At 44.9% G+C, this 25649-nt stretch overlaps 1 protein-coding gene across 3 annotated transcripts in view; it reads right to left on the reverse strand.

The window, feature by feature from the left end:
* Window positions 1-14718: 14718 nt before the first annotated feature.
* IL18R1 (interleukin 18 receptor 1) overlaps window positions 14719-25649 on the reverse strand; it is a 36067-nt gene continuing 25136 nt past the window's right edge. Inside the window, exons 9-11 of one of the 3 annotated variants that reach the window (XM_081155764.1) lie at window positions 23633-23794; window positions 17985-18143; window positions 14719-17330 (exon numbers count right to left, since the gene is read on the reverse strand). In XM_081155764.1, coding sequence (XP_081011890.1) covers window positions 16960-17330; window positions 17985-18143; window positions 23633-23794 — 692 coding nt within the window. In that variant the 3' untranslated portion in view covers window positions 14719-16959. The remainder of the gene's footprint in view (window positions 17331-17984; window positions 18144-23632; window positions 23795-25649) is intronic. The other 2 variants (XM_081155765.1, XM_081155766.1) reach the window with 2 other exon arrangements.

Raw genomic sequence — 25649 nt, forward strand, 5'->3', positions numbered from 1 at the left:
AGCAGTTTTGCCTCTGCCTCTGAGAGTTCTGACTTTTATCACTAACATAAAAATAACCTGTATGTGATTCTTGAGGTTACAGAAATGAGGTAATTTCACCCCTGAACCGTAGCTAAAACTTTCTTCTAAAACTCTTCCCTACTGTTTTAGCAATTTGAGGAGGGAAGAACAGCATAAAAATGGTACAGCCCCTGTTCTCAGGGTCTGACACAGTGTGGAGACCAATGTTAAAGAAAAAATTGTTTTGACATTGATTTGAGCGGCAAGGAAGACTTTGTTCAAGACTAGTGCAGTAGGGGAGAGAGACCAAGCTCAGCTCAGAACACAAGGACGGGCGAGGCTTACAGCCCAGGAGCAGGCGAGGAAATCAGGGGACGGGAAATTGCCAAGAATCGCCAAGGGCTGGGGAGCTCTTATTAAACTGACCTAACCAGATTCTTTCTGAAGAGAGTTTAAGGACTGAGAAACAAGGGTGGGAGAAGAGAGGCTCCATCCATATCAAGGTGGCTGATCGAATATCAGGGAGGGGAGGGTGACTTAGCAGGAATCTTTGTTGAAACTGGGCTGGGCCACCAAAGGCAGACCTGGGGCCAAAGCCCAGCCTCTAAAGTGTGGTCAAGGAGAGAGCCTTTGTCAACGTGAACATGCAAATAAACAATTCCAGGAAAATGAAATAAACAAATGTAGTGATAACAGGAAAAAAGATAGGGAGGGAAGAAAAAAACGGAAGGAGGGGCAGGAAGAAAACAACTTAGACCAAATACTGCAAGGCCACCCTGAGAGTTCCCTTAACCCCCCCCCCCCCATCTCTGATTTTTAGGAAGCAAACAGAATCATCTCTCTCTACCCACATCTAACCAGCCCTGCAAGTCCTCTTGTCACTCACTGGCCATTCCTGCAACCACTCCCTCCACCCACGACTTTCCCAGGACCTTTCCTTCCAAGTGCCTCCGTCTTTCCTCATAAAGAAACACCTGGCTTTTCTCATCTTATAAAATTCTTCATTTTTAACCATTTTCCAACACACACACACATCATGTCTCCAACATCTTCAGATGTGGGAGGAGCAGGGAACAACTTTAATATTTATAAATTAGTTATCAATAATTAATGCTCCTTTAGCAGACACAGTGAGCTTGAGGTGTCTTTGGGGTCCAACTGCAGCCGTCCAACGACAGCAGGGTGGGACTCAGAGAGGAGTCTGGGGGTCAGCAGCATGGGGGGCGAGAGGTGTCAAGCCAGAGAAGTCTGTGAGCTGCCAGGAAAAAGCAGATAGACTTCCCTGAGGAAGACCAGCCTGGAAGGGTGGGTCAGGGCCAAGAAAAAATTAAAAAGAATGTACTCAAAGGGAGAAAACAAAAAACAGAACACAGAGAGCACCCCGACACCACCACAGAGAAAGCTTGTGGGGAAAGGCTAGATGTCAACGTCAGAAGCTGTAGAGCAATTGGGCACAAAAAAGCCTGCGAGTGTCCATCGTGAGTGGCCGGCAGTGGGTCAGGGGAGTGTGCACAGGGTGGGGGTGAGGCGAGGGAGAGCTGTGCTGGGGGGAGGGGGAGGGAACATAGGTGGGGAGCGGGGACAAGCCACACCGTCCACAAGCTGCACCCTTCAGGGAAGGCGGTGGCGTTTGCTCCTTTGTTGGCAAAGGGAGGCTTTACCACGACCCGACGGTGAGGGGACAGGCAGGCGGCAGGTCAGAGAGGAGCGAGAGTGATTTCTCTGGGGAGGCAGGAAGAGACCCAGCCCGAAAGCCACAAGTGTTATCTTGGGCAGGAGGTGGCAGGGCCAGGCGTGGGCAGGCCCATCCAGACCAGCTCTGTCGGGTGGGAGCAGGAGTACGGGGCCTCCGCCTGGCCATGAAGGCGGTCAGGAAAGGGCAGGAGAAAGCAAGTGCCCTTCGAGATGTGGCCTGCCCCTCGCCTTCCTTTCCTTTGTCCACAAAGCCCCTGAACAAATAATCCGCCCATCTCCAGCCTCTGGAGGCATCTTCCTGAGAGCGAGCCTGAGGCTGTCCTCTCCTGACACTAAGCATCAGCCCACTGCCTGTGAGACAAGAACCAGTTCCCAAGCGCCCTGAGTAAAACTCTGAGTGACCTGGTTCGGCTCTCGCGTCTTCCCTGGGTTTCTCCCCCAGAAGACCTTCCCGGACCCCTCCCCGCATAATGACCCCCACCCCTCCCTCCCGACTACCACGCCTGCCAGCAGTCATCCCTCAGGTTACTCACTGACGTGACCGTGTCCTGTTGGACTCCTGCTCTCTCAGTCACTCTCGGGGACATACTATTGTCCTTCTGTTTTATTGGTGGACAATTAAAACTCACCTTGCTTGAAACAGTGGTCCCCACTATTAATGGGTAAGTATTAGGAGAGGAATTTGTGTACAGATGTAGAGTCTCAAAGACCCTGGTTGTCCCATTACAGCCTGCGGCCGCCTCACAGAGGTGAGAGCCCGTCACCGTGACTTGCAGTGTCCGAAGGGTCTCTTGGGTCTCTTCTTCAAAACATTTGCATAGTTCTTTTGAGGGCTGTCTTTCTCCTGTCAGGTGAGGCTCAGTCCTCAGTTGGTCAAGGCTACAATTCAACTATCTTTGCTAAGACTCTCACTGACCGAAGCTCTGGCGGGAAAGAAGGACATGCTGGAGAAGGCAGGTGTCAAATTTGCGAACATCTTGAGTCCCTTTCCCACAAAATGCTCCAAGTACTATAAATAGGTTTATGTACGGCCACCAGATTTTTGTAAACTGAAGACTCCAGATACATAGAGATGTAAATTTTGCCAGTTAGATAGTCCATCTAGTATTACAAACTATCTTTTGAGAAGGAATTGTGTTAACAATTCATTTTGAAAATTATCTGACCTCTTTTCTACCTTGTTAGCAATTCAGATTGAAACTTGCTTAAGCTCTTCTCCCAGCTTACATTGTCCGCTTAGGAAATCTAGTGAAAAAAGGTGCTATTGCCTTACCTTTGTTTCCTGTTCTTAAGACATAAAAAAAGAGGAAGGAACTTCCAGTCACTTCAGTGCCTGCCGGCGTTTCTCTCTGAAGATCATGTGAGAAGATCCATTTTCAAAGAGTTCCACTGTGTCTCTTCCCGGCCAGAGAACAGCTGGAGGAGACCACGGCAGCTTCTCTCTTACAGGTTTGGAAATACACCTGGAGACAAAGAAAACCGTAGCACTTTGTAAGTGACCACTGACATTGCCAAATCCGCGGTCACATGGGGGAAAATAAAGAGCTACCTCTGTCAGTCAAAGGAAATGCCCGAAGACGAAGCACTTAGACTCTTTGACACCCCCTCAACAATACCAGGTTTGCGGTGAGGTTTAGTTGAAACCTGAGTAAGCCTATTTCCTTTACAGGAATTTCCTGTAGACTATTAGCACTCAACTTCTCAACTGTGGGTTTTTTTTTTTGTCTCGTACAACTAACCCTCAAAAGAGTAACCTGGAAAATATAAGCTAACCTTTTCTTGTGATTAGGACATAATCTAAAATCACCAAGGTGGTTTTTATTTTTACCTATATATTAAGAGAAGTCTTCAAAACATAACATAGAATGAAAGACACCACTGTTATTATTATTATTGTTTTTTAATCCTCACCCAAGGATATTTTTTCCATTGCTCTTCAGGGAGAGTGGAAGGGGGAGAGAGAGAGACAGAGAGAGAGAAGCATCGATGCAGGACAGACACATGGACTGGTTGCCTCTTGCACGTGCCCCAACCGAGCCGGGGACGAGCCTGCCACTGAGGCATATGCCCTTGGCTAAAGTCGAACCTAGGACCCTTCCGTCCGCAGGCTTACATCCTAACAACTGAGTCAAACTGGCTAGGGCAAGAACACCACTGTTCTTTGGTAGAACAACTAAAATCATTTAATGGAGCCCCTCCAACACTCTGAGACCACAATGGTCAGAAAGAGCTTTATCTGAAAGCGCTGTGGTTGAGCCGGAGAAACACCTCCCCTCCTGTTCGAATGAAGATGAGGCTGCTGCTCAGAGCACCTCACAGATCCAGGGGTATGTCTACCCACAACCAGAGGATGACAAAGTCCAAGTGGATCCATGCGTCCATGTCACCGAATCTATTCTGTTCATCAGTTTATTAAGGTCTTTAGATTCCACATATGAGTGAGATCATGTGATGTTTGTCTCTCTCTGCCTGGCTTATTTCACTCAGCATAATACTCTCCAGGTCCCTCCACACTGTCCCAAAGGGCACGAGATCCTTCTTTACAGCTGCGTAGTGTCCATGGTGTAAATGTCCCACAGCTTTTCATCCATCAGCTACTGATGGGCACTGGGGCTGTTTCCAGATCTTAGCTATTGTAAACTGCGCTGCTGTGAACATCGGGGTGCATATATCCTTTCTGATTGGTGTTTTGAGATTCTTAGGATACGTTCCTAGGACGAGCCGGGGACGAGCCTGCCACTAGGAGTGGGATCACCGGGTCAAAAGGCAGCTCCATTTCTAATTTTTTGAGGAAACTCCACACTGTTTTCCACAGTGGCTGCCCCAGTCTGCATTCCCACCAGCAGCGCACCAGGGTCCCCTTCCCCACACCCTTGCCAGCACATGTTGTTTGTTGACTTGTTGATGGAGCCATTCTGACAGGTGTGAGGTGACACCTCATTGTGGTTTCAATGTGCATCTCCGATGATTAGCAACACTGAGCGTTTTCTCATATCTCTTGGCCTCTGCATGTCCTCTTTGGAGAAGTGTCTATTCAGGTCCCTTGCCCATTTCTTAACTGGGTTGTTTGTCTTCCTCTTGCTGAGTAATGTAAGTTCTTTGTACACTTTGGAAATTAGCCCCTTATCAGATGCATCCCTGGCAAATATGTTTCCCAGACCGTGGGGGTCCTTTGCATTTTGAGGCTGTTTTCTTTTGCTGTGCAGAAGCTTTTGAGTTTGATGTAGTCCCATATGTTTATTTTTTCTTTTGTTTCTCTTTCCCTAGGAGATGTATCAGTGAAAAGTCCACTGCGTGGGATGTCTGTGACTTTACTGCCTATGTTTTCTTCCAGGATTTTTATGGTTTCATGACTTACACTTAAGTCTTTTATCCATTTTGAGTTTATTTTTGTGTATGGTTTAAGTTGGTGGTCTAGTTTCATTTTTTTACATGTATCTGTCGCATTTTCCCAGCACCACTTATTATTATTATTATTTTACATTTCTTTTTTAAAAAATTATTTTATTTTATTTTATTTTTAAATGTATCTTTATTGATTTCAGAGAGAGGAAAGGAGAGGGACAGAGAGAGATAGAAACATCAATGATGAGAGAGTCATTGATCGGCTGCCTCCTGCACGCCCCCCACTGGGGATCGAGCCCACAACCCGGGCATGTACCCTGACCGGTAATCGAACCCCGATTGCCTGGATCCTAGGTCGATGCTCAACCGCTGAGCCACACCCAGCTGGGCCCCAGCACCACTTATTGAAGAGACTGTCCTTACTCCTTTGCTCTTGCCTCCTTTGTCAAATATTAACTGACCATAATGGCGTGGGTCTATTTCTGGGGTCTCTGTTCTGTTCCATTGATCTATAAGCCTGTTGTTGTACCAATACCAGGCTGTTTTGATTACAGTGGCTTTGTAATACAGTTTGCAGTCTGGTAATGTGATCCCTCCCACTCTGTTCTTTTTTCTCAAGATGGCTACAGCTATTCGGGGTCTTTTTTGGTTCCTTATAAATTTTTAAAATGTTTGTTCTAGATCTGTGAGAAATATGCTATTGGTATTTTAATAGGAATTGCGTTGAATTTATAAATTGCTGTGGGTAGTATGGACATTTTAATGATATTAATTTTTTCAATCCATGAGCACGGTATATTCTTCCACTTGTTTAAATCTTCCTCTATTTCTTTTTTCAGTGTCCCATAGTTTTCTGAGTACAGGTCTTTTACTTACTTGGTTAAGTTTGTTCCTAGGTATCTTATTTTTTTTAGTGGCAATGGGAAATGGTATTGTTTTTTAGTTTCTCTCTCTGAAAGTTCATTGTTGGTGTATAAGAATGCCATTGATTTCCAGATGTTGATTTTGTATCCAGCTACCTTGCCAAATTCATTTATCAAATCTAGTAGTACTTTGATGGAGTCTTTGGGGCTTTCTATGTACAATCTCATATCATCTACAAATAATGACAGTATTACTTCCTCCTTTCCAATTTGGACACCTTTTATGTTTTCTTCCTCTCTGATGTCTGTGGCAAGGACTTCCAGTACTATGTTGAATAAGAGTGGTGAAAGTGGACATGCTGTCTTGTTCCTATTTTTAAGGGAAATGGTTTTAGTTTTTGACCATTGAGTATGATGCTGGCTGTAGGTTTGTCATATATGGCCTTTATTACGTTGAGGTACGATCCCTCTATTCTCACCTTGCTGAGAGTTTTTATCACAAATGGGTGCTGGATTTTGTTGAATGCTTTTCCTGCATCTATTGATATGATCATATGAGTTTTTTCCTTTGCTTTGTTTATGTGATGTATCACGTTATTGATTTGAGGATGTTGTACCAGCCTTGCATCCCCGGAATAAATCCCACTTGGTCATGATGTATGATCTTTTTAATGTATTGCTGGATCCAGTTTGCTAGTATTTTGCTGAGGATTTTAGCATCGATGTTCATCAGCGATATTGGCCTGTAATTTTATTTCTTTGTAGTGTCTTATCTGGTTTTGGGATTAGGATGATGCTGGCCTCATAAAAAGAGTTTGGGAGTTTTCCCTCCTCTTGAATTTTGTGGAATAGTTTGAATAGAATAGGTGTTAATTCTTCTTTGAATGTTTGTTAAAACTCACCTGTAAATCCATCTGGTCCAGGACTTTTGATTTCTGAGAGTTTTTTGATTACTGCTTCAATTTCATTAGGTGTTATTGGCTATTCAGATTTTCTGCCTCTTCTTGATTCAGCTTTGGAAGACTCTATGCTCCTAGGAATTTGTCCATTTCCCCCATGTTGTCCAGTTTGTTGGCATATAGTTACTCATAGTATTTTCTTAGAATTCTTTGTATTTCTATTGGGTCAGTTGTTATATTGCCTCTTTCATTCCTGATTTGTTCATGTGGGTCCTCTCTCTTTGTTTCTTAGTGACTCTTGCTAAAGGTGCATCAATCTTATTTATCTTTTCAAAGAACCAGCTCTTGGTTTCATTGATTTCTGTATTGTTTTTTAGTCTCTATGTCATTAATTTCTGCTCTGATCTTTATTATTTCCTTCCTTCTACTTCCTTGGGGATTTTCTTGGTGTTCTCGTTCTAGTTCTTTTAGTTGTTGTGTTAGATGGTTCATTAGATCTTTTTCTTGTTTCTTGAGATAGGCCTGTAATGCTATGAATTTTCCTCTCAGGACTGCTTTCGCCATGTCCCATAGGTTTTGTGTTGTTGCCTGTTCATTTTTGTTACTTTCCATGAAGTTTTTGATTTCTTCCTTAATCTCATTGGTAACCCATTCATTGTTTAATAACATGCTATTTAGCCTCCACGTGTTTGATTTTTTTTGAGTTTTTTTATTGTGGTTGATTTGTAGTTTCATGGCATTGTGATCCTAGAAGATGCTTGATATGATTTCTATCTTCTTATATTTGTAGAGACTTGCCTTGTGCCCTAACATGTGGTCTATTTTTGAGAATGTTCCTCGTGCACTTGAGAAGAATGTGTATTCTGCTGCTTTAGGATGAAATGTTTTGTAAATGTCAATTAAATCCCTTAGGTCTAGTAAGTCATTTAAGGTCTGCATTTCCCTGTTGATTTTTTGTCTTGATGATCTGTCCAGTGCTGACAGTGGGGTGTTAAAGTCCCCCACTACGACTGTGTTCCTGTCAATCTCCCCCTTAAAGTCCACCAATAAATTTTTTATATATTTAGGTGCTCCTATATTGGGTGCATAAATGTTTATAAGGGTTATTTCCTCCTGTTGGATTGATCCCTTTAGTATTATGTAGTGACCATCTTTGTCTCTTGTTATGGTCTTTATTTTGAAGTCTGTTTTGTCTGAAATAAGAATTGCTACTCCAGCTTTCTTTTCCTTTCCATTTGCACGGAATATTTTACTCCATCCCTTCACTTTTACCCTGTGTGAGTCTTTTGCTCTCAGGTGGGTCCCTTGTAGACAGCATATATTTGGGTCCTGTTTCCTTATCCATTCAGCTACCCTATGTCTCTTGATTGGACCATTTATTCCGTTTACATTTAAGGTTACTATTGATATCAACTTACTTAATGCCATTTTTCCCCTTTATGCTGATGTACCTTTCTCTCACTATTCTTTCTTTTTCTTAAAGCAGTCCTTTTAGCATTTCTTGCAATGCTTGTTTGGTGGTACTGAACTCCTTTAGCTTTTTTTTTGTCTGGGAAGCTCTTTATTTCACCTTCAATTTTAAATGTTAATTTTGCTGGATAAAGTAATCTTGGTTGCATGTTTTTGCTTTTCTTTACTTGGAGAAGTTCATGCACTCCCTTATGGCCTGAAGAGTTTCTGTTGAGAAATCAGCTGTTAGCCTTATGGGGGTTCCCTCGTAGGTCACTGCTTGTCTCTCTCTTGCAGCCCTTAATATTCTCTCTTTGTCCTTGCCATTTGCCATTTTAATTATGATGTGTCTTGGAGTGGGTCTCTTTGGGTCCCTCTTGTTTGGAACCCTCTGTGCTTCCTGAACTTGTGTGTGGCTTTCTCCCTCACCAGCATAGGGAAGTTTTCTATCATTTTTTTCTCCACCAAGTTCTCTATCGCTTGCTCTCTTTCCTCTCCCTCTGGCACTCCTATAATGCTAATGTTGTTTTGCTTCCTGTTGTCCCAAAGCTCCCTTAAACTGTCCTCCTGCTTTTTAAGTGTTTTTTCTTTTTGCTGATCTGATTGATTTTTTTCTACCTTGTCTTCTAAGTCACTTATTCTATCCTCTGCTTCATTGAGCCTGCTTTTAATTCCTTCTAGTGCATTCTTGATATCAGATACAGCATTCTTTATCTCTGTCTTTTGTTTATGGTATGTATCTCTTTTTTCATGTTTCACTAAGGTTCTCGATCTTATCATCTAGTGTTTTCTTAAGTTCCTTGAACATCTTTATCATGAATACTCTGAACTCCATTTCTGATAACTTGCTTAACTCCATCTCATCAAAGTCCTGTTCAGGCAATTTTTCCTTTTCTTTAATTTGGGGGTTGTTTCTTTGTCTCCCCATTTTCGTAGATCTTAGTGTTTATATCTGTATATTAGATATAATTGCTGCCTCCCTGTCTTATGGGATGGGATTTTGTCTTGTGGGTCCAGTGGAGGCCAGAGGTATGGTTTCCTTATACTTCTGAGCTCTTTGCTCTAGGCGTGTCCCTCTTATGGGTATCCCTTTTGTGGTTTCTTTATGTTTTCTTGTTGTGGTTGGGTCTAGATTGTCGCTGATAAGTCCTTGGGAGGACCCTCCTCTCAGGTTGGCTGTGTCTCAGCCCCAACCTCGTCTTGTAATCTGTTGTACAGGTGCTGGCAAGGCAGGACAATACACAACTAAACTTCCAGGAAACAATGGGTATCTTACAAAATATCTTGACAGTCACAATGAAAGCAACCCACATGAAAATAGAATTGGGAGAATGAAGGGAGAACATACACACACAAAAAAAAGCTTAAAAAAAAGAGAGAAAGAAAAGTAACGCTTAGAGAGAGAGATGTACACTGTTAATAGTGGTGAAAATTTAGAAAATAATAATAAACTAAAATCTAAAAAATAGAGAAGCTACTGGGAGATAACAGAAGTAGAGAAAAGATTCTGAAAGAAAGGCCAGCAAAAAATTAAGGGAGAGAATAGGAATAGGATAATAGTTGAAAATGAGAAAACAAAAATACAATAAAGAGAATAAGAGAAACTAACAATTGAACAAAAAGACAGGAAGACAAAAGGGAGGATAACAAAAGAATGAAAGAAAAGTAGAAAAAAAAAGAAAAAGAAAAAAAAGTTATGCCAATGGATGGAGAGGAGAGAGAGATATATCTCAGGCAGGAAGGGAGTCCTGTAAGAGATTTGGGGGGAACTATAGAGGAAAGCAGTAAACTTGGTTATAATGATAAAGTCCCAGTTGTTAAGCAGGGGTATCAAGAACGTCTTGATATTAGAAGCAAGGATAAAACAAAACAAAGCAAATAACCAAAACAAAACTAAAAGCAAGATAAGCAAGACAAAATTCTTTTGTAAAAAAGAGAAAAAAATTTAGTTAAAAAATGTTAAAAAAAATAAAAAAAAAATTATTATAAAATTTAAAAAAGAAGAAAAAACAAATGTTCTCCCCTTTCTCTTCTTCCTAAGGAAAAAAGAGAAAAAATAAACATCCCATAAGCAAAAAACAAACAAAAAAACCAAAACCAAACCAAAACAAAAAACAGAAGAAAAAAAAGTAGTCAATCAGATGAGTCTCTTCTGGGCAGCTTGTTGTCTGAGGCTCACTGTTTTTTGTGCTGATTTCCGTTCTCCTGGGAGGTGCTTGTGTATCACCCAATGTGAGGGGCGTCCAGGTTTGGCTCTGGTGTCCTTAGGTAGACAGTTGATCTGAGGCTCTCCATGGACCACCTCCTCTTGTCAGCTGTTTTGCAGCCTTGTGGTTGCCTGGTCTTGCTCCAGAGTTTTCTGTAGAGTCTTTAGGGTGCAGGGTGGCTAGTGTAGCCCAGGGTGTCACTCCCCTTAGAGGTGTCGCTGTCAGGCACTCACTCTGAGGGAGTTTGTCTCTGCTCCACCATCAGCCCCTCAGCCCTACCCTGTCCTCTGATTCTAGTCCCCCAGGCTCTGGCCTGCTGCAGCTTCAGATTGATTTCAGCCTGTTGCCTTTTCTGTCTGGGCCGTTTCAGCAGCCTGGGCTCAGTGGGTTCGATTAAGAACACATTCTGGTGGGGCCTCTGCCTGCCCAGCCCCCAGCAGGGGTTTCAGCGTTTCCTCCAGCTCCCAAAGGATAGCCCCTGAGAGTCTTATTCTTGCAAAGTCCTCCTATGAGCTGCTCTCCTTCCCCCTCAGGACTGTGCCCTGTGGGGGTGTCTGGGGCCTCAGTGAGCGGGACCCGCCCCTTTCCTCTTGGGGGCGGGGCTCCCGGCTGCAGGAGAGGCTGGCGGGCTCCGCCCCTCCCTGCCCAGCTCTGGTTGGCTGGTCGCACCAGGCCCGCCCCTCAGACCGTCCACTGTGCAGACCCCACTCCCAGCCTCCGCTGCTCTGTCCCCCAGTGCAGGCCGGAAAGATGGGAGCCAGTTTCCCGATCAAACTCACAAACACTCAAAGCAACACGCAGGCAGAGAGTCCTCCCTGCAGGGTCCCGCCGCCCAAGCACCAAGGCGCCCAGCGGAGGGGACCCAAAGTCCGCTCCATGCAGCTCCCTGCCCCGCTGGTCTGAGCAAAGCTGGGGCGGCTTCACGCGCCACCACGGGGCCCCTCAGGGCTGGTCACAGCTCCCAGCCTCTCTGCACCCGGAGCCCAGGGTGGGCGGACACCCTCAGGGCTGGTCACGGATCCCAGCCTCCCGGCACCGGAGCTCAGGGGGGGAGGACACCCTCAGGGCTGGTCACAGCTCCCAGCCTCCTGGCACCGGGAGCTCAGGGCAGGGGGCACCCTCAGGGCTGGTCACAGCTCCCAGCCTCCTGGCACCGGGAGCTCAGGGTGGGAGGACACCCTCAGGGCTGGTCACAGCTCCCAGCCTCTCTGCACCCAGAGCTCAGGGCGGGAGGGCACCCTCAGGGCTGGTCACTGATCCCAGCCTCTCCCACCGGGAGCTCAGGGCGGGAGGACACCCTCAGGGCTGGTCACAGCTCCCAGCCTCCTGGCACCGGGAGCTCAGGGCGGGAGGACACCCTCAGGGCTGGTCACAGCTCCCAGCCTCCCGGCACCGGAGCTCAGGGCGGGAGGGCTCCTCCCCTCCCCCGCGCCACGCAGACTCAGCGCTTTCTGGGGCTCAGCACAGTGCCCCACAGGGAGGCAGGGGGTCCCCGTGTGCGGCTGCTCAGCGCAGTCCTCTGGTCCGTTACCACTCAGGTGCCACAGGCCTTGGGACAGCCTTCCCTACGGTCGGCACCCCGAGCACCGCACGCCGGCAGCAGCCGCCCCCAGAGGCTTTGTTTCCCAGGAAGGCGCCGTCCCCTCCGGGACTCACCGCTGCCCGGGGTCCCTCTGCCCTGTGCGTGGGGCGCTCCTTCCCCTCTCTGCTCCGGGTGGGGATCCCCACTCTTGGATGCCGTCCGCACTCCCGAGGGGAGGGAGCTTTGCCGCCTCCAGGCCTCTGGGCTCGGAGCCCAGCTCAGGCTTCAGGGGGCTCCCCCTTTTTACGCCCCCCTCTTACCGGGCTCCGTGATGTCTCTTCAGTGCTCCCCACTCGCACTCCGTCCACTCAGGTACGTTTCTCTGGTTTTTCAAGCTGGTTACGGAGGATTTTAGGAGGAAATCGAGTCCGTGGCTGGGAGCGGGGCCTCTGCTGCTGCTCACAGGGCCACCAGCCTCCCCTCATCAAGGACATTTCTTGATTCATTTTCCTAGGTAATCGGTAGCCCTTTCAATCTGGAAGCTCATGTCCTTCAATTTTGAGATAGTGCCTTTAATTATTTCTAAAATAATTATTTTTATTTCTTTATTTTCTTTTTATAGAGTGCCTGCTTATTCTTGGTTTATAGATATTCTAATACTTTAATTCAGGCTAATGTGCCAATTCTTTTTCTCCCCTGTATTTGCAATCTATTTAGCTTTTTGTTTTACATTCTGGGAGACACCTCACCAACCTCCAGCCCTGGTGGTTTGTTTTCCATTTCAGGTATTTCACTTTTAATTTCCAACTCTACTTTATTATGCTCTAATGTAACATCAATTCTGGTTTCTCTGAGAATACTGAAGTTTGTTTTTAAATATGTTTTTCCTTCAGCTTATCTCCATTTCCTCCAACCCCATTTTGCTGTTAATCTTGACCTTTCAGAGTAAGGAGCTTTCTCACATGTGCAGTGATTTTTCTAATATTTAAGAATATTTAAGGATTGCACATAAACACATACACAAACTGTAGATGGATCTGTTGATCTTGCTTTGAAACAAATATGTAAATTTCTAAATAAAATATTACTGAATTAAATGCATAGCTTATTTTAATAGATACGTTAGGATGAAGTGGAATTTATCCCAGAAATGCAAGAATGGTTCAATATTATGAAAACAATATTCTCTAAGAAGAAAAATTATTTAATAATATCCATAGTTGCAGAAAAGTCATTGGACAAAAGTCAACACCAATTTATGCTAAAAAATTGCTTAATAAAATTGGAACTAATGGAAATGCACTTAATTGAATGACCTACATCTACATATATGGTACAGATGTGTAGAACAGCACTATGCTCCCTTGGGAAGCACCAGGGCCTTCCCCACAAGCCAGGAACAAGACAAAGGCACCCGCATCTCCTGTTACTTAACTTCATGCGGGAGGTTTAATCACTGTCGGTGAAACAAGAAAAAGCAAGTACGGGCATTTCTGAGGAACAGAGAGCTCGGAAAACACCACCCGAAAGTCCATTTCTAACATGCTCACCCCACTGACTGTGAAACACACACCAAGTTGTAGCGGTTGTGTACGTGGGGTCTCGCATCCCTGGGTGTTCTGTGCATCCACAGAATAGGCGATGGGAGGTAACAGCTGGTTCTCACGAGCCGCGCACAGACGTGCAGGCGCTGGTCTCTGAGCCCCGGCTTGGACTGTGGTCACTGTCGTGTGGCACGCAGGGGGCTGGGAGTCCCTTTGCCCTGCCCTCAGCTCACACACATCCTGTTTCCCGTCTGAGTTGCGGCTTGGACACTCTTTGAGCAGCCCTGCATTGCTCATGAGCCAGTTTCTCAGAGTAGCTTCTACTCAAAATGATGGCTTCCCCCCCCCCGGGCCTCCTCCCTCAGAGCTGTGCTTTAGGCCAAAGTGACGAATCATTTGCTCTGAGTATTAAAAGCTGTGCTTCAATCCAGCCTTGGCCACTGGTTTGGCCAATGTCCTGACCAGGCAAACATGTTGACAGGTGCAGGGGAGCTTGATCTCTCCGCTCTTGGTAAGGAGTGCTGGGAGGCCAGCTGCCCGACCATTCAGCATCAGCACAGGAGGAACCGGTCCTGTCGGGGTCCAACCCCCTCCCTTGCCAGATGCCACAGCGGGTGTGCTCCAGGCAAGCACACGCTTTCCTCCGGCAGAGGTCTCGAGTGCTGGCCCCCTGCGTCCTTACCCCAGGAGCCGACAAGGACGCCTGGAAGTTCTTTGTACTCTTCTTCTGTCCTCGGAGCCGCCCTAAGCAGCCTGTTTTCCCCTGCAGGCCTCTGTCCTAGATAGTCCTAGTAAGGTGCCTCCCCAGGAAAGTGCCCTCGGCCTCCAAAACGTGCCTTGTCTGTCTCACTTCCAACAGGCGATTCTGAAGACAGAGCACAGTACCCGTCTCTGCCCCAGCCTTTCCCACCAGCCAGCTGTGTCCCTGGGTCATTCCCTGGACTTGCCGTTTCTTAGTTGCTGGGTTTGGAATATGTGGGTAATAAGGTCTCTCTCTGCTTTAAGAGAGTGTAACTTTAATTTAACAAATGTTTCAGGTACATAATAGACATACATATATTTCTTTCTATATCTTAGAGTAGGTTATTTACTGATTTTCTGAAATGGATTCCACAGTTTAAGGGCATCTGAAGTCACAGAAGAGAAAGACTTTATTCCATCAATAAAAGTTATTCATTGGTCCTTGTTGGAAACTTTTGCATTTAAATTTAAATATATACACACTGATTAACCAGCATGTGCTGAGTATTAACTGACCTTGTAAGAGAGAGAAGGGGATTCTTCTTTTACTCCCAGGTGGGTTGTAAGACAAAGAAGGTAAGTACAAAGTAGTCTGATATTAAAAAAAAGATCAATGTAGGATGACCCATACCTTAGTCAAACAGGTGGGAATCTACACTGAGAATGAGGATTGGAGTCTTGAAATGAAACAGACATTGAGACATTTCAAAACTGAAGTCACTAGACCAATGGTTCATTAATATATTTTAAAGCATATTAATGTACATATTTAACATATTCAGTAAAAATGCGTTTGCTATATTTTAAAGCATACATAACAAAAGAGAAAAGCACGATTATTCTATGTATTAGCGACTATGATGATAGCAATAAAGTTTCTCCTGACCATATATTTTCACACATAAAACACATAATACAGTTCTACTTTTCTTAGTCATACAACTAGAACACAAAATTGTAAGCTCTACAAAAATTAAATCACTTTCTGATACCGAAAATCTAATGAAAATATCATTATTCCTTAATTTTCAGCAATGTGTACCACAGCTTTTTAAACAGTCTCTGGACTTTTACGGAACATCCACAGATGCTCTACCCAGCCTTCCAAACTTAGCCAACGCTCTCCTTTCTCTTTAAGGCTGATGTTTGTCACTCGCTTGGTGATTTCCTGGACAGACACTACCGCCGAGGCCACGGGAAAGCCCACAGTGTGGCGCACTTAGGGAGACAGACACGTCTCCCGACGTCAACCACCGCACATGCCCACGAAGAACTGCCTTGGCCCACTGGTTGCTTCTCCCGTACCCTTCCCCCTGTACCGAGTATAACTGCCCTCCCCCCCTCCAGCCTCTTTCCTTCCCTGCTCTCTGGCTTCCACTTTACTCCACCTCTTAAATGCTGACCCAGCCCTGGCCGGGCGGCTCAGTACACCGAAAGGCTGCCGGTTCGATCCCTGGTTGGGGCGTGTACGGGAGGCAACCAACAGATTGATGTGTGTTTTTTCCATCTCTCTCCATTCCTCTCTCTCTAAATAATCAATAAAAACATACCCTTGTCAGTCATCTGAAATTCTTTTAACAACAAAGATAAATTTTAAAAAACAAACAAAAAACATGTCCTCATGAGGATTAAAAAAATCGGTCTAAGTAATAATTAATAACAATAATAATAGTAATAAAAATACCTACAGAATGTTAAGTCCGGGTCAAGAACTGTTGTAAGTACTTTTAAAAATTCTTTTAGTGCCCCTGCGAAGTATAACTGTTACATATTCTAATTTTACAGACGAGGAAACCACGGCACAGATCCATTAGAAGAGGTTCCGGAGGTCACAGGCGCAAGTAGCAAAGCGGGGATTTGAGCTCACGCACCTTGGCTGCACAGCTCAGACCCTAACACCCATGCCATGCTCTCCCACCCTGCAGGCATTTTAAATATGCAACTTTTTACAAATCAAGCAAGTAACTATCATTTTTCATTGCTTAATGGCTAATATGATCTGGCACCCATCCGCTATATAAGTATTTATTTAGAATCAACAAATATTTTTGACCAATTTTGAAAGATCTAGAGAATTATTTGGATTAAAATTTGTGTTTATCATGAAAGACACAAAGTTGCTTCGGGTTGCTTTTAAGAAGTTCCCACAAATAGGCTCAATTGAGCAGGCCCTGTGCAGTGTTTCAGTAGCGTTCCAAGAACCACGGGCCCACAACGGCGGCGGGGAGGCCAGGTCATGTTATAATAACTGGGTGCAGACCTCGCCCCTACCCTGCATGCAGCCCTGCAGCAGTCTCCCTTGTCCAGGGACTGTCACGGTGTTTAGAGGTGTCAGCACCATGCCAGTTTCTGTGTCACCTACTGGCTCACAGAAAATGCCACTTCATAAACTTAAAATCCTTTAGTTCAATTGTTAGCATTAAAAACCTAAAGATGTGCCCTTTTTGTAAGGCATAATTCCCAGCCTCATATCCAGTGTGGAAGAGGGAGAAACAGGAGACCCATTTCTGTAAAATTCCAGGGTCCTCCAGGACACAAGCACAGCTCAGTGTTCAGTCCTGTCCCTGGCGGCCTGATGATGCTTCGTCTTCAGACTGGGCATACGATTTCCAGAGTGAAATATCTGAATAAAGCCCTTGGTTATAAGCAGGCTCATCCTCTCAGTCTCCAGAGCCTCAGGTCTCTTTCTCACACTCAGCTTTCTGAAGATCGGGACCCGGCAAGCACAGGCGTGGCTTCAGATCCATCTCTACAGGGCTTGACCATTTTTGCAGGCATCAGATAGAGAAGATTTTTCCAGAACCTGGAGTTATGTGAGACAGATTTGTCAGCCTTCCACTTCAGGACTCGGTGAGATTTCAGAAGCTTCAGCGACTGGGGCAAGAATGTGAAGTCACTGACGGGTGTAAATTCAATTAAGATTATTTTAATTTTCCTCTCCACCAGTGCTTCATGAAGGCCACTTTCAAGTTCATACCTGACTTCATTAGACACATAGCTTTCACTTAGGACGATGATCAGTCTTCGGCTTTGCTCAATCAATGAATGGATTTCATCAACAACAGCTGAAAATGCAAGATGTGGAATATTAATTAAGAGAACTGGAAGGGTGAGCATGAGATAAAAATCATTCTACAGTCTAATTTCGTATTAATTCTGAAGTTCATAAGTACATTTTTCTTTAAGACAAACATTTATTCAAAACTGTATATGCTTATTAAAAATATCTAGCTAACAATAATACTTGCTTATCACTTACTCTGTGCCACGCTCTTTCCTGAACGTTTCACGTGTATTAACTCATCTGGTCATCATAACGACCCTATAAGAAAGTATCACCCCTGTTTTACAGGTGAAGCCGAAGCACTGAGTGGCTGAGTAACTTGCCCGGAGTCACACAGCTAGTAAACGGCAGCAGCGGAATCTGAGCCCAAGAGGCCTGGTCCCGGAGGACTTGTTTCTATCGCACTGTCGGCCTTTCCGCAGGCGGGCCTTTGCCCAGCTGCCGAGAACGGGAAGCGCGGCGAGCGGGCGGGGCCTGGGGCGGCGCTGCGGGACCAGCAGCTTGTTCTCTCGCTGCTCATTAGCGACTTAGCGGGTTATTTCTGACAAGACGACCACGTTTAATTGTTTGTTTTTAAGCAGAACAGAGTTACCTAAGCTATTCATCTTATAGACACTGTCTCCACTAGTTTCGCACCTGGCGTTCCTTTTCTTACCTCCTCCGGGCACGACATCCCTTTCGAATATGCATAACTTATACCCAAAACGCTTCTCCAACACCCTGGGCAGCGTCTCCACCGCGAAGGCGTGCTCCTCCCCATTCTCAGGTCGACATTCTTTCAGGTAAGACACAAAGGCATCGTATGTCTTTCCATCTAGGAGATAAGGTTTGCTCCTTTAATTAGGGTGTAAATAAAAGTTTAAATTCAAATTTGAATGAAAGTCACCAAAAACCACAATGTAAATTACTGAAAAAGTAGAGTTAAATATGTCTTCCTTGTGTCCACACTCATCAAACTGTGCACATTAAAAATGTGCAGTTCTTTGTGTATTGATTATACCTGGATGAAGCTGTTAAAAAATAAAGAATATTTTTGAGAGGAAACAAATTGAAAAACAAAACAAGAACGTGCAGGTAATTCCTAAGGGCCCTCAAATATTCCTCTGTTTCACTACCCTTTTTTATGCATTATTCTGTATCTCTGAATTTTTAAATGTCAAAAACCAGGAATAACTTCCATTATTATTAAAGACAAAACGTAGCCCTGGCCGGCGTGGCTGGTGGTCAGAGCGCCGGCCTGCGCTCTGCAGGGTCTCGGTTCTGCTCCCGGTGAAGGGCCCTCACCTGCTCTGCAGGCCAACCCCCGCCCCGCCTGGGGTGCACGCGGGAGGCAGCCAAGGCCCGAGTCTCCCTCGCATCCATGTTTCTCTCGCCGTCTCTCTCAGCTCTCTCCCTTCCACTCTCCCTGAAATTCAATGGAAACAATATCCTCACTCCTTGGGTGATGATTAAAAAAGGAGACAAAAAATACCATCCTCGAAGCTCGTATGATCATCGAGCAACCAGTTAGCAGACGCCCTTGCTTTTAAGCATGTACATTAAGACTCCCACTGTCTGACACCACAGAGACACAGCGAGAAAGGTAAGTCACAGGTCTGAGGAGTGAAGGAGTTTAAAGATGACAGGGGCCCAAGTAGCCCAAACATGTCCTCGGGCTGGGGTTGGAAAGTAAGTCTCCCCTTGGCTTATTCTACTTACATCATTTAATTCTACCACCATCCCAATGTAGACCTTCAAAAGGACCCCTGGAAAGTGATGATAAAGTTGGTGGGTACAAAACAGTCACGGGGTATCAGGTACAGCCCAGGGAACAGTCAACAATACTGCAATAGCTGTGCAGGTGCCAGGCGGGAACTTGGAATACCCGGGGACCGTGTCGTAAAGCATGGGATTGTCTAACCACTATGCTGTGCACCTAAAGCTAGTACAAACACTGAATGTAAACTACAATTAGAAAATCAAATTTTGCCCAGCCGGGCGTGGCTCAGCGGTTGAGCGTCGACCTAGGATCCAGGCGATCGGGGTTCGATTCCCAGTCGGGGCACATGCCCGGGTTGCGGGCTTGATCAATGACTCTCTCATCATTGATGTTTCTATCTCTGTCTCTCCCTCTTCCTTCCTCTCTCTGAAATCAATAAAGATATATTTAAAAAAATAAAATAAAATAAAATTTCCATTTAAAAACACCACGCTGAGCATTTCCGCTGGGGAGCGGGAGGACACAGTAGAGGGGATGGAAGGAACACGCTGCCGGTCCACGCGCTGTGCCGTGTTAGAACGCCACGTGCCACTGAGTGCCAACACAGGACTTCCCGCGCCCGGAGAGGTTAGCGTGGACGGTAACCTGCGCTCCCCCTTCCTCCTCGTAATGAAGCCGTCTTCAGTTTCTGGTGGCCAAAGGACAAATGTAAAGGAATGGGTTCCTTACGTAACAGAAGCCGTTCTACTAACTGGGCTACTAAAAAATTACATACATTTCTCTCTTCAACCTTCAGTCCTTTTGAGAAGAGTTAGCAGACAAATGCAATGACTTGAAAAGTTTACAAATAACACACTGGCAGAAACAAGAAAGTGTAACACAAACAAAACAAAATCATCTGGTCAGAGAGAAGGAGTCATCTCGGACGTGCTCCCTGGAGGAAGGAACTGAGTCAGGTCCTCGGGGATACAACATGTGCTCGGGGACAGCGGAGGAGGGAGGGGCTGTGGCCGCGGCAGCTGCTTAGGGGCACAGGAGTGACGTTTGTGCTTGGTCTTAACTGGGATTCATCAACTTGCTAGTGAGTTGAAGGCTAAATAGGATTGGCTCCTTTATTAAAATTTAACAGGATGGAACCATTCTAAGCCCATGTTCTTTGTGGTGTCACATCATTTATGCTCAACAGCAGGCCCCATTTCTTTAACAGCATCCATGTTCACAAAACAACACTGTGTTTCAGGCAAAAGCTGCTTCAGCTCCACCTGCAGCGCTCCGGTCCACAGCTGCGCCTGCAGCTCTGGTTCCAAGTCCCACCGACACCACTCTGGTTCTGCAGTTTCAATCGGAACCTGTTGCTGACGTAGAGCAATTGCTTTGCAGAATTGCGCGCATGTGAATGATAGGACATTTTGGTCAAAACTGCAAAGTTAACATGCATATCAAAGGTAAATTAAAAGTTAGTACAAATAAAACCAGTTCTTAATACAATAAATAAGTGGACCCCTGGATAATTCTGGTAGATGCTGGGACACATAGCTGTTTATTTGTACAGGAGCTAATCTCCCATTAGTACAGTCATCATGTCTGAGTAAATCAGGCACCAAGAGGTAAGAAATAAATGAGTACACTTTTTGAAAAGGTATATTTTTCTCATAATCAGAATGTAACTAATTGCAATGAATTGGATAGATAATTCAGTCAAATTTATATTGTGATATACATGTGATATGGCTTTATTCTTACCCATGAAAAATTAGTTTTTCAACTATTAATTAGCTTTCAAATTCATTTTTTAAGCAGTTCTCCTCTTGGTTTAGCAAATATGCTAATTTATATTACAATTTATTTTTCAACCCAAGTAATGGCAAAGTGAAGTGCCCAAGATAAGTAATTTGAAAGCTAATAATTTCTTTTCTTGGTTCTGTGTAAATGAAACCAACATTTGAATGGATACTTGGGACAGCAAAGTGCCAGTTAGAATAGTGCTTCTTAGACAAACTGGTGGCAAATGGCCACGTTTTAACTTAATTTCAGTGTTTTTGGTTGATTGGCTTATTTCTTTTCTTTTTAATCTTTAACAGAGGATATTTTTTTCCATTGCCTTTCAGAGAGAGAGGAAGGGAGAGAGAGAAACATCGATATGAGAGAGAAACATCGATGTGGGAGAGAAACATCAATTGGTTGCCTCCCGCACGTGGACCGACAGGGGCCGGGGATGGAACCTGCAACCCGGGTATGTGCCCTGGACTGGAATTGAACCCGAGACCCTTCAGTCCATGAGCCGACGGTCTAGACACTGAGCCAAGCTGGCCAGGGCGATTGGCTTCTTTCATTTCCAATCATTCATAAACCAATAACAGAACACATTCTTTGATAGTGCAGCAATATAAAATTACTATAATGTGAACGTTTTAATTTTTATACTTGTATCTCCATTTTTACTTCTCACAACTGATTTCCATCGATGGACCACACTCTAAGCAGAGCTGCTGCGGAGCACATTTCTAAATGCCTCTATGCACAGCCACACTGAGAACTAAGAAATGTGAATTTTAAGAAATTATCTGAGCATTGGGTCAAACACAACTAGAGGGGTAAATAAAACCTTAATTGAAAATCAAAAAGAGATTAGTGAATGCCTATTCTGAGATATGTACTGGTCTGTGCAGGTAGAGACCTGGCAACACAATATAAAAAAGAGACCCCCACCCTTCAGCCCTGGCCTGGTGGCTCAGTTGGTCAGAGCATTGTCCCATGCACCAAAAAGTTGCAGGTTCGATCCCCGGTCTGAGCATGTACATGAGGCAACTGATCGATGTTTCTCTCCCTAAAAAAATCAATGAAAACATCCTCAGGCAAGCATTAAAAAAAAGCAGTCCCCCCCTCCCAGTTTGTTGGAGCACCGCTCTCCACAGAAAAATCACACACACATGCAGATTGGCAGCTAAATTAACTCTGCTAATTTTATATTAGTAAATTAAAAGTTGTAAATGTGAATAATCAATCTATAAAAATCTCAAAAAAAATGTAAGAATTCCCTTATAACTTGAGCTTAGGAGGGCCTTTCTACTATGACCACAAATCCAGAAACCATAAAAGAAAGAATATATTTAAATACATTGGGGAATCTTCCATGTAAGCAAAGACAAAAGACAAATGACATCCTGGGAACAATATTTGCATTTCATATTATAGACAGTAGGCTAACCTCCTTAAAATGTACATTGCTCCTAGAAATAACCAAAAAAGAAAAAAAAAAAAAAGCCAACAACCCAATAGAAAATGGGCAAAGGAAATGAATGGGTACTTTGAGAAAGGAAATAGAAATGGCTCTTTAACAAATAAAAGTTGCTCATGCTCTGGCATAGTAAGTGAAATGCAAATGAAAATGACATTGAGATACAACTGTTCCCCTATCAGACTGGCAGATACCCGAAAGGTTGTGGGTAAGGCCATGGGGAGAAGTTACTCCCCCGCCGTGAGGGCAGTGGGCAGTAGGGAGGGCCGGTCGGCAACAGCTTTCAAAATTACAGCTGCTCCTGTGCTTTGCATTTCCAGCCAGTCCACGAGGGGGAACTTTCCCTCCAATCACACTGCTCGCATATGAAGTAAAGACAGGACAGAGCTACACGTCACATCCTCTCTGTAATAACACAAGGCTGTAAACAACCAGAATGTCCATCAAAAGGTGACTAAATAAGCAGTGGCACCTCCACAGAAATAGGACTCTAGGATTTTATTTCTATGGATAAAAAATGAGAGACTTTATAAACTAATATGGCAGGATATCTGAAGAAGAGAAAAAGCACAGTTCAGAAGAGTGTGCACTATACAAGAAGATCTGTTTCTGAAACAGAAGCAGAGTAAGAGGCATCTTTGTTTAGTTATCCTCTCGGGGGGGATAAGCTGGGAAGCTGGCATGGGCAGGCTGGGGGGCAGCTTTCACTGTGTAACCTCTTAGGCTGTGCTTCGATATGTGTGTCCCACACACACACACACACACACACACACACACGAAAACAAAAGCAAGCACAATGAATCAGGCTGATTTTTAAATTCAGTAATTACAGGGAACCTTGAGAATTTCTAGCCAACCTTAAGAATAGGGGAACTGAGACACGGAGTCACCAAGTAGAAATAGGTAAACGCTGGCCGGCCTAGCGGACTGGAATCCGTCCTTGGGCTCCTGGTCCATGATTCATCCCGGTACCTCGGGCAGCCTCCTTTGCCAGGTGAGAATAATGAACCATGATACAATTCAGTTCCACTTAAATGACCTTTATTGAGTGAGCGCACAGCAGAAGGTGCCCAGGTGGTGTGCAAACTGAGCCACTGGGACCAAGCATCTCATGGGCACGTACAAGACAGGACACACATATGTGAAACAATTAGAGAACAATTTTTGGCAACATGTAAGTACAAAAAAAGGTGGTGCAGACAACACTCACAGGGGACGATGCGTTCAGAGCCACCTTTCCTGTGGAAAACCCTACCACACATTCAGTCAACAATATAATCAAAATAAGATGAAGATTAGTGCTTCTTTATTAGGCTTCCCAATAAAACCATAGGATAAGAAGTCCCGACATTACGGTATTTGTTACCTGTTAACGTTTCATCTCTTCCCATGAACTGTCTATAAAACAGAGCCAAGTCAATTCTATAAATGACACCCACAGTCACTAGGCACACGACTATCCCTGAGGTCAGAACAGCTATGATCATTCCTCTGGTGAACACGTGGCCTGGGATATCAACCAGGTCTTCTAGAAAGAAAAAGGAAACGGGAAGAATTAATCAACGAGATTTAATGCCTGTGCCACCATCACTCTGCCACGCCCGTTTTTGCCATTGATACTGACCCAGTTGTCTGCCCAACACGTTCCACTGGGTTACTCCACATCCCGCCTTTCGTTTGGAGCGATGACCTTTCTACTCCCATTTTTAAAATAAAAATGTATACAAGGACATCCAGAGCCCTGAACTGAAGCCTTGCATGCAGCCCATCCCTGCCTGTGGAAGGCAGATCTCTAAGGGGTGTAAAAAGCCAGGGTGAGACACAGAGGGAGCCAAGCACAAGTGTCTGAGAGCGGTTGTGAACACACACAGAGGCGATAGGCTTGAGAAAGCAAGCACTCAGCTGAGACCATCCGGCTCCCAGCCCGGCTCTGCCACTTACTTTGTGTCCTAGGAAATGTCACTGATGCCCTTAACTCTTAGTACCTTAATCTGCAATAGGGAGCTAAATGATAATTTCTGCTTCACTTACAGGGCTGCTTTTTGAGGGGAGATTAGATGAGATATTGCACATCAGTAGTTAAGGTAGCATTTGGCACACAGCTCTGAATTTCAGCACGTTTTATAAAAGTGCCCTTTGTGGAAAGATTACATTTCTTAGATTGATTCAGTTTATGCTCACTATGGAAAATATGAAATAATATGAAAGAGTAAAAATGATGAAATAATTTTTAACCATCCCACACTGTGGTAATGGGCATGCTAACATGCTAGTATATTTCCTTTGGGGTTTTTTTCCCCCTAAAACTACTGACTTAATTGGGATCATATGATAATCACTCTTTCCTGCATCACGCTGTATTATGAGCAGTTCACTGCATCTTCATAACTATAATTCACAATATCCCAATATTTAATTGATCATAACTTTTTTAAGTGTGCATAATTTTTATAAGTATGCTCATGCAATGAACACGCGCGTAACCTCTAAGCGTGCGTCTGATTACCCTCCCAGAGTAGATTCTAAAGGTCGAGGGGTTTCTAGGCCAAAGAGTATAAACATGCATGAAGTTCTCGACATCTTGGCACACATTTAGTAGTGATCTTTCCAGTAAAAGTAACTACTAGGTATAAGTGAGCAACCACATCTACTTACTAAGTGAACTCTGAACAAAGCCAGACCCTGGTTCCTGCAGCTTTGAAAGGCCTGCGTGTCCGCGAGTGCCACAGACACTTCTGCACCGGCGCGCACACTCCTGGGCGGGGAATGGTGGAGTGGAGGACCCTAGACCCCGGTGACATTTGTGGGCATAGCAGAGGGGGAATGATCAGGGAGAAACTTCTATGGCAGGGGTAGGACAGTCAAGCCCTAATCTAAGAGGGGAGAGGTGGCTGGGGGCGAGCGGTCACTGCGAGTCCAGGCAAGGCGATGGACCAAACGAACAAGCCTCTCCCTCACATGCTCGCGGGCCAAGTATGAATGTCCACACGAGGTGGAGAACACCTGTGACAATTCCTAGGGAGGACAAGATCACCGAGTAAATCAGTTAATTTCAGAGTTGATCAGGTCTGAGTTTTGATATCCTTACTTGTGTGACGTGGGGTGAGTTTCTTCACCTATAAAGTTTGTTGTAAAGATCAGGTTAAATAATGGTAAGAGCTTAGCACGGAGCTTACCATACAACAAGCATATAAAGAACGTTGGCTCTTATCATTAGTGCGCGTGGTGGACAGACAGAGCCTCGGACGGGCAACCAGGGCATCTCACCTGCAGAGGGGCCTCTGGCCTGGGTCGTCCCTCCCTCAGTCCGTGGGTTTCTCACAGAGCCCAGCACAACACCCCCCTCATCTCGATTCCTTCTCCTGTGCACCGTCTGGGGCCCT

Source organism: Miniopterus schreibersii (assembly GCF_964146895.1).
Source record: "Miniopterus schreibersii genome assembly, chromosome: 13".
Lineage (NCBI taxonomy): Eukaryota > Metazoa > Chordata > Mammalia > Chiroptera > Miniopteridae > Miniopterus > Miniopterus schreibersii.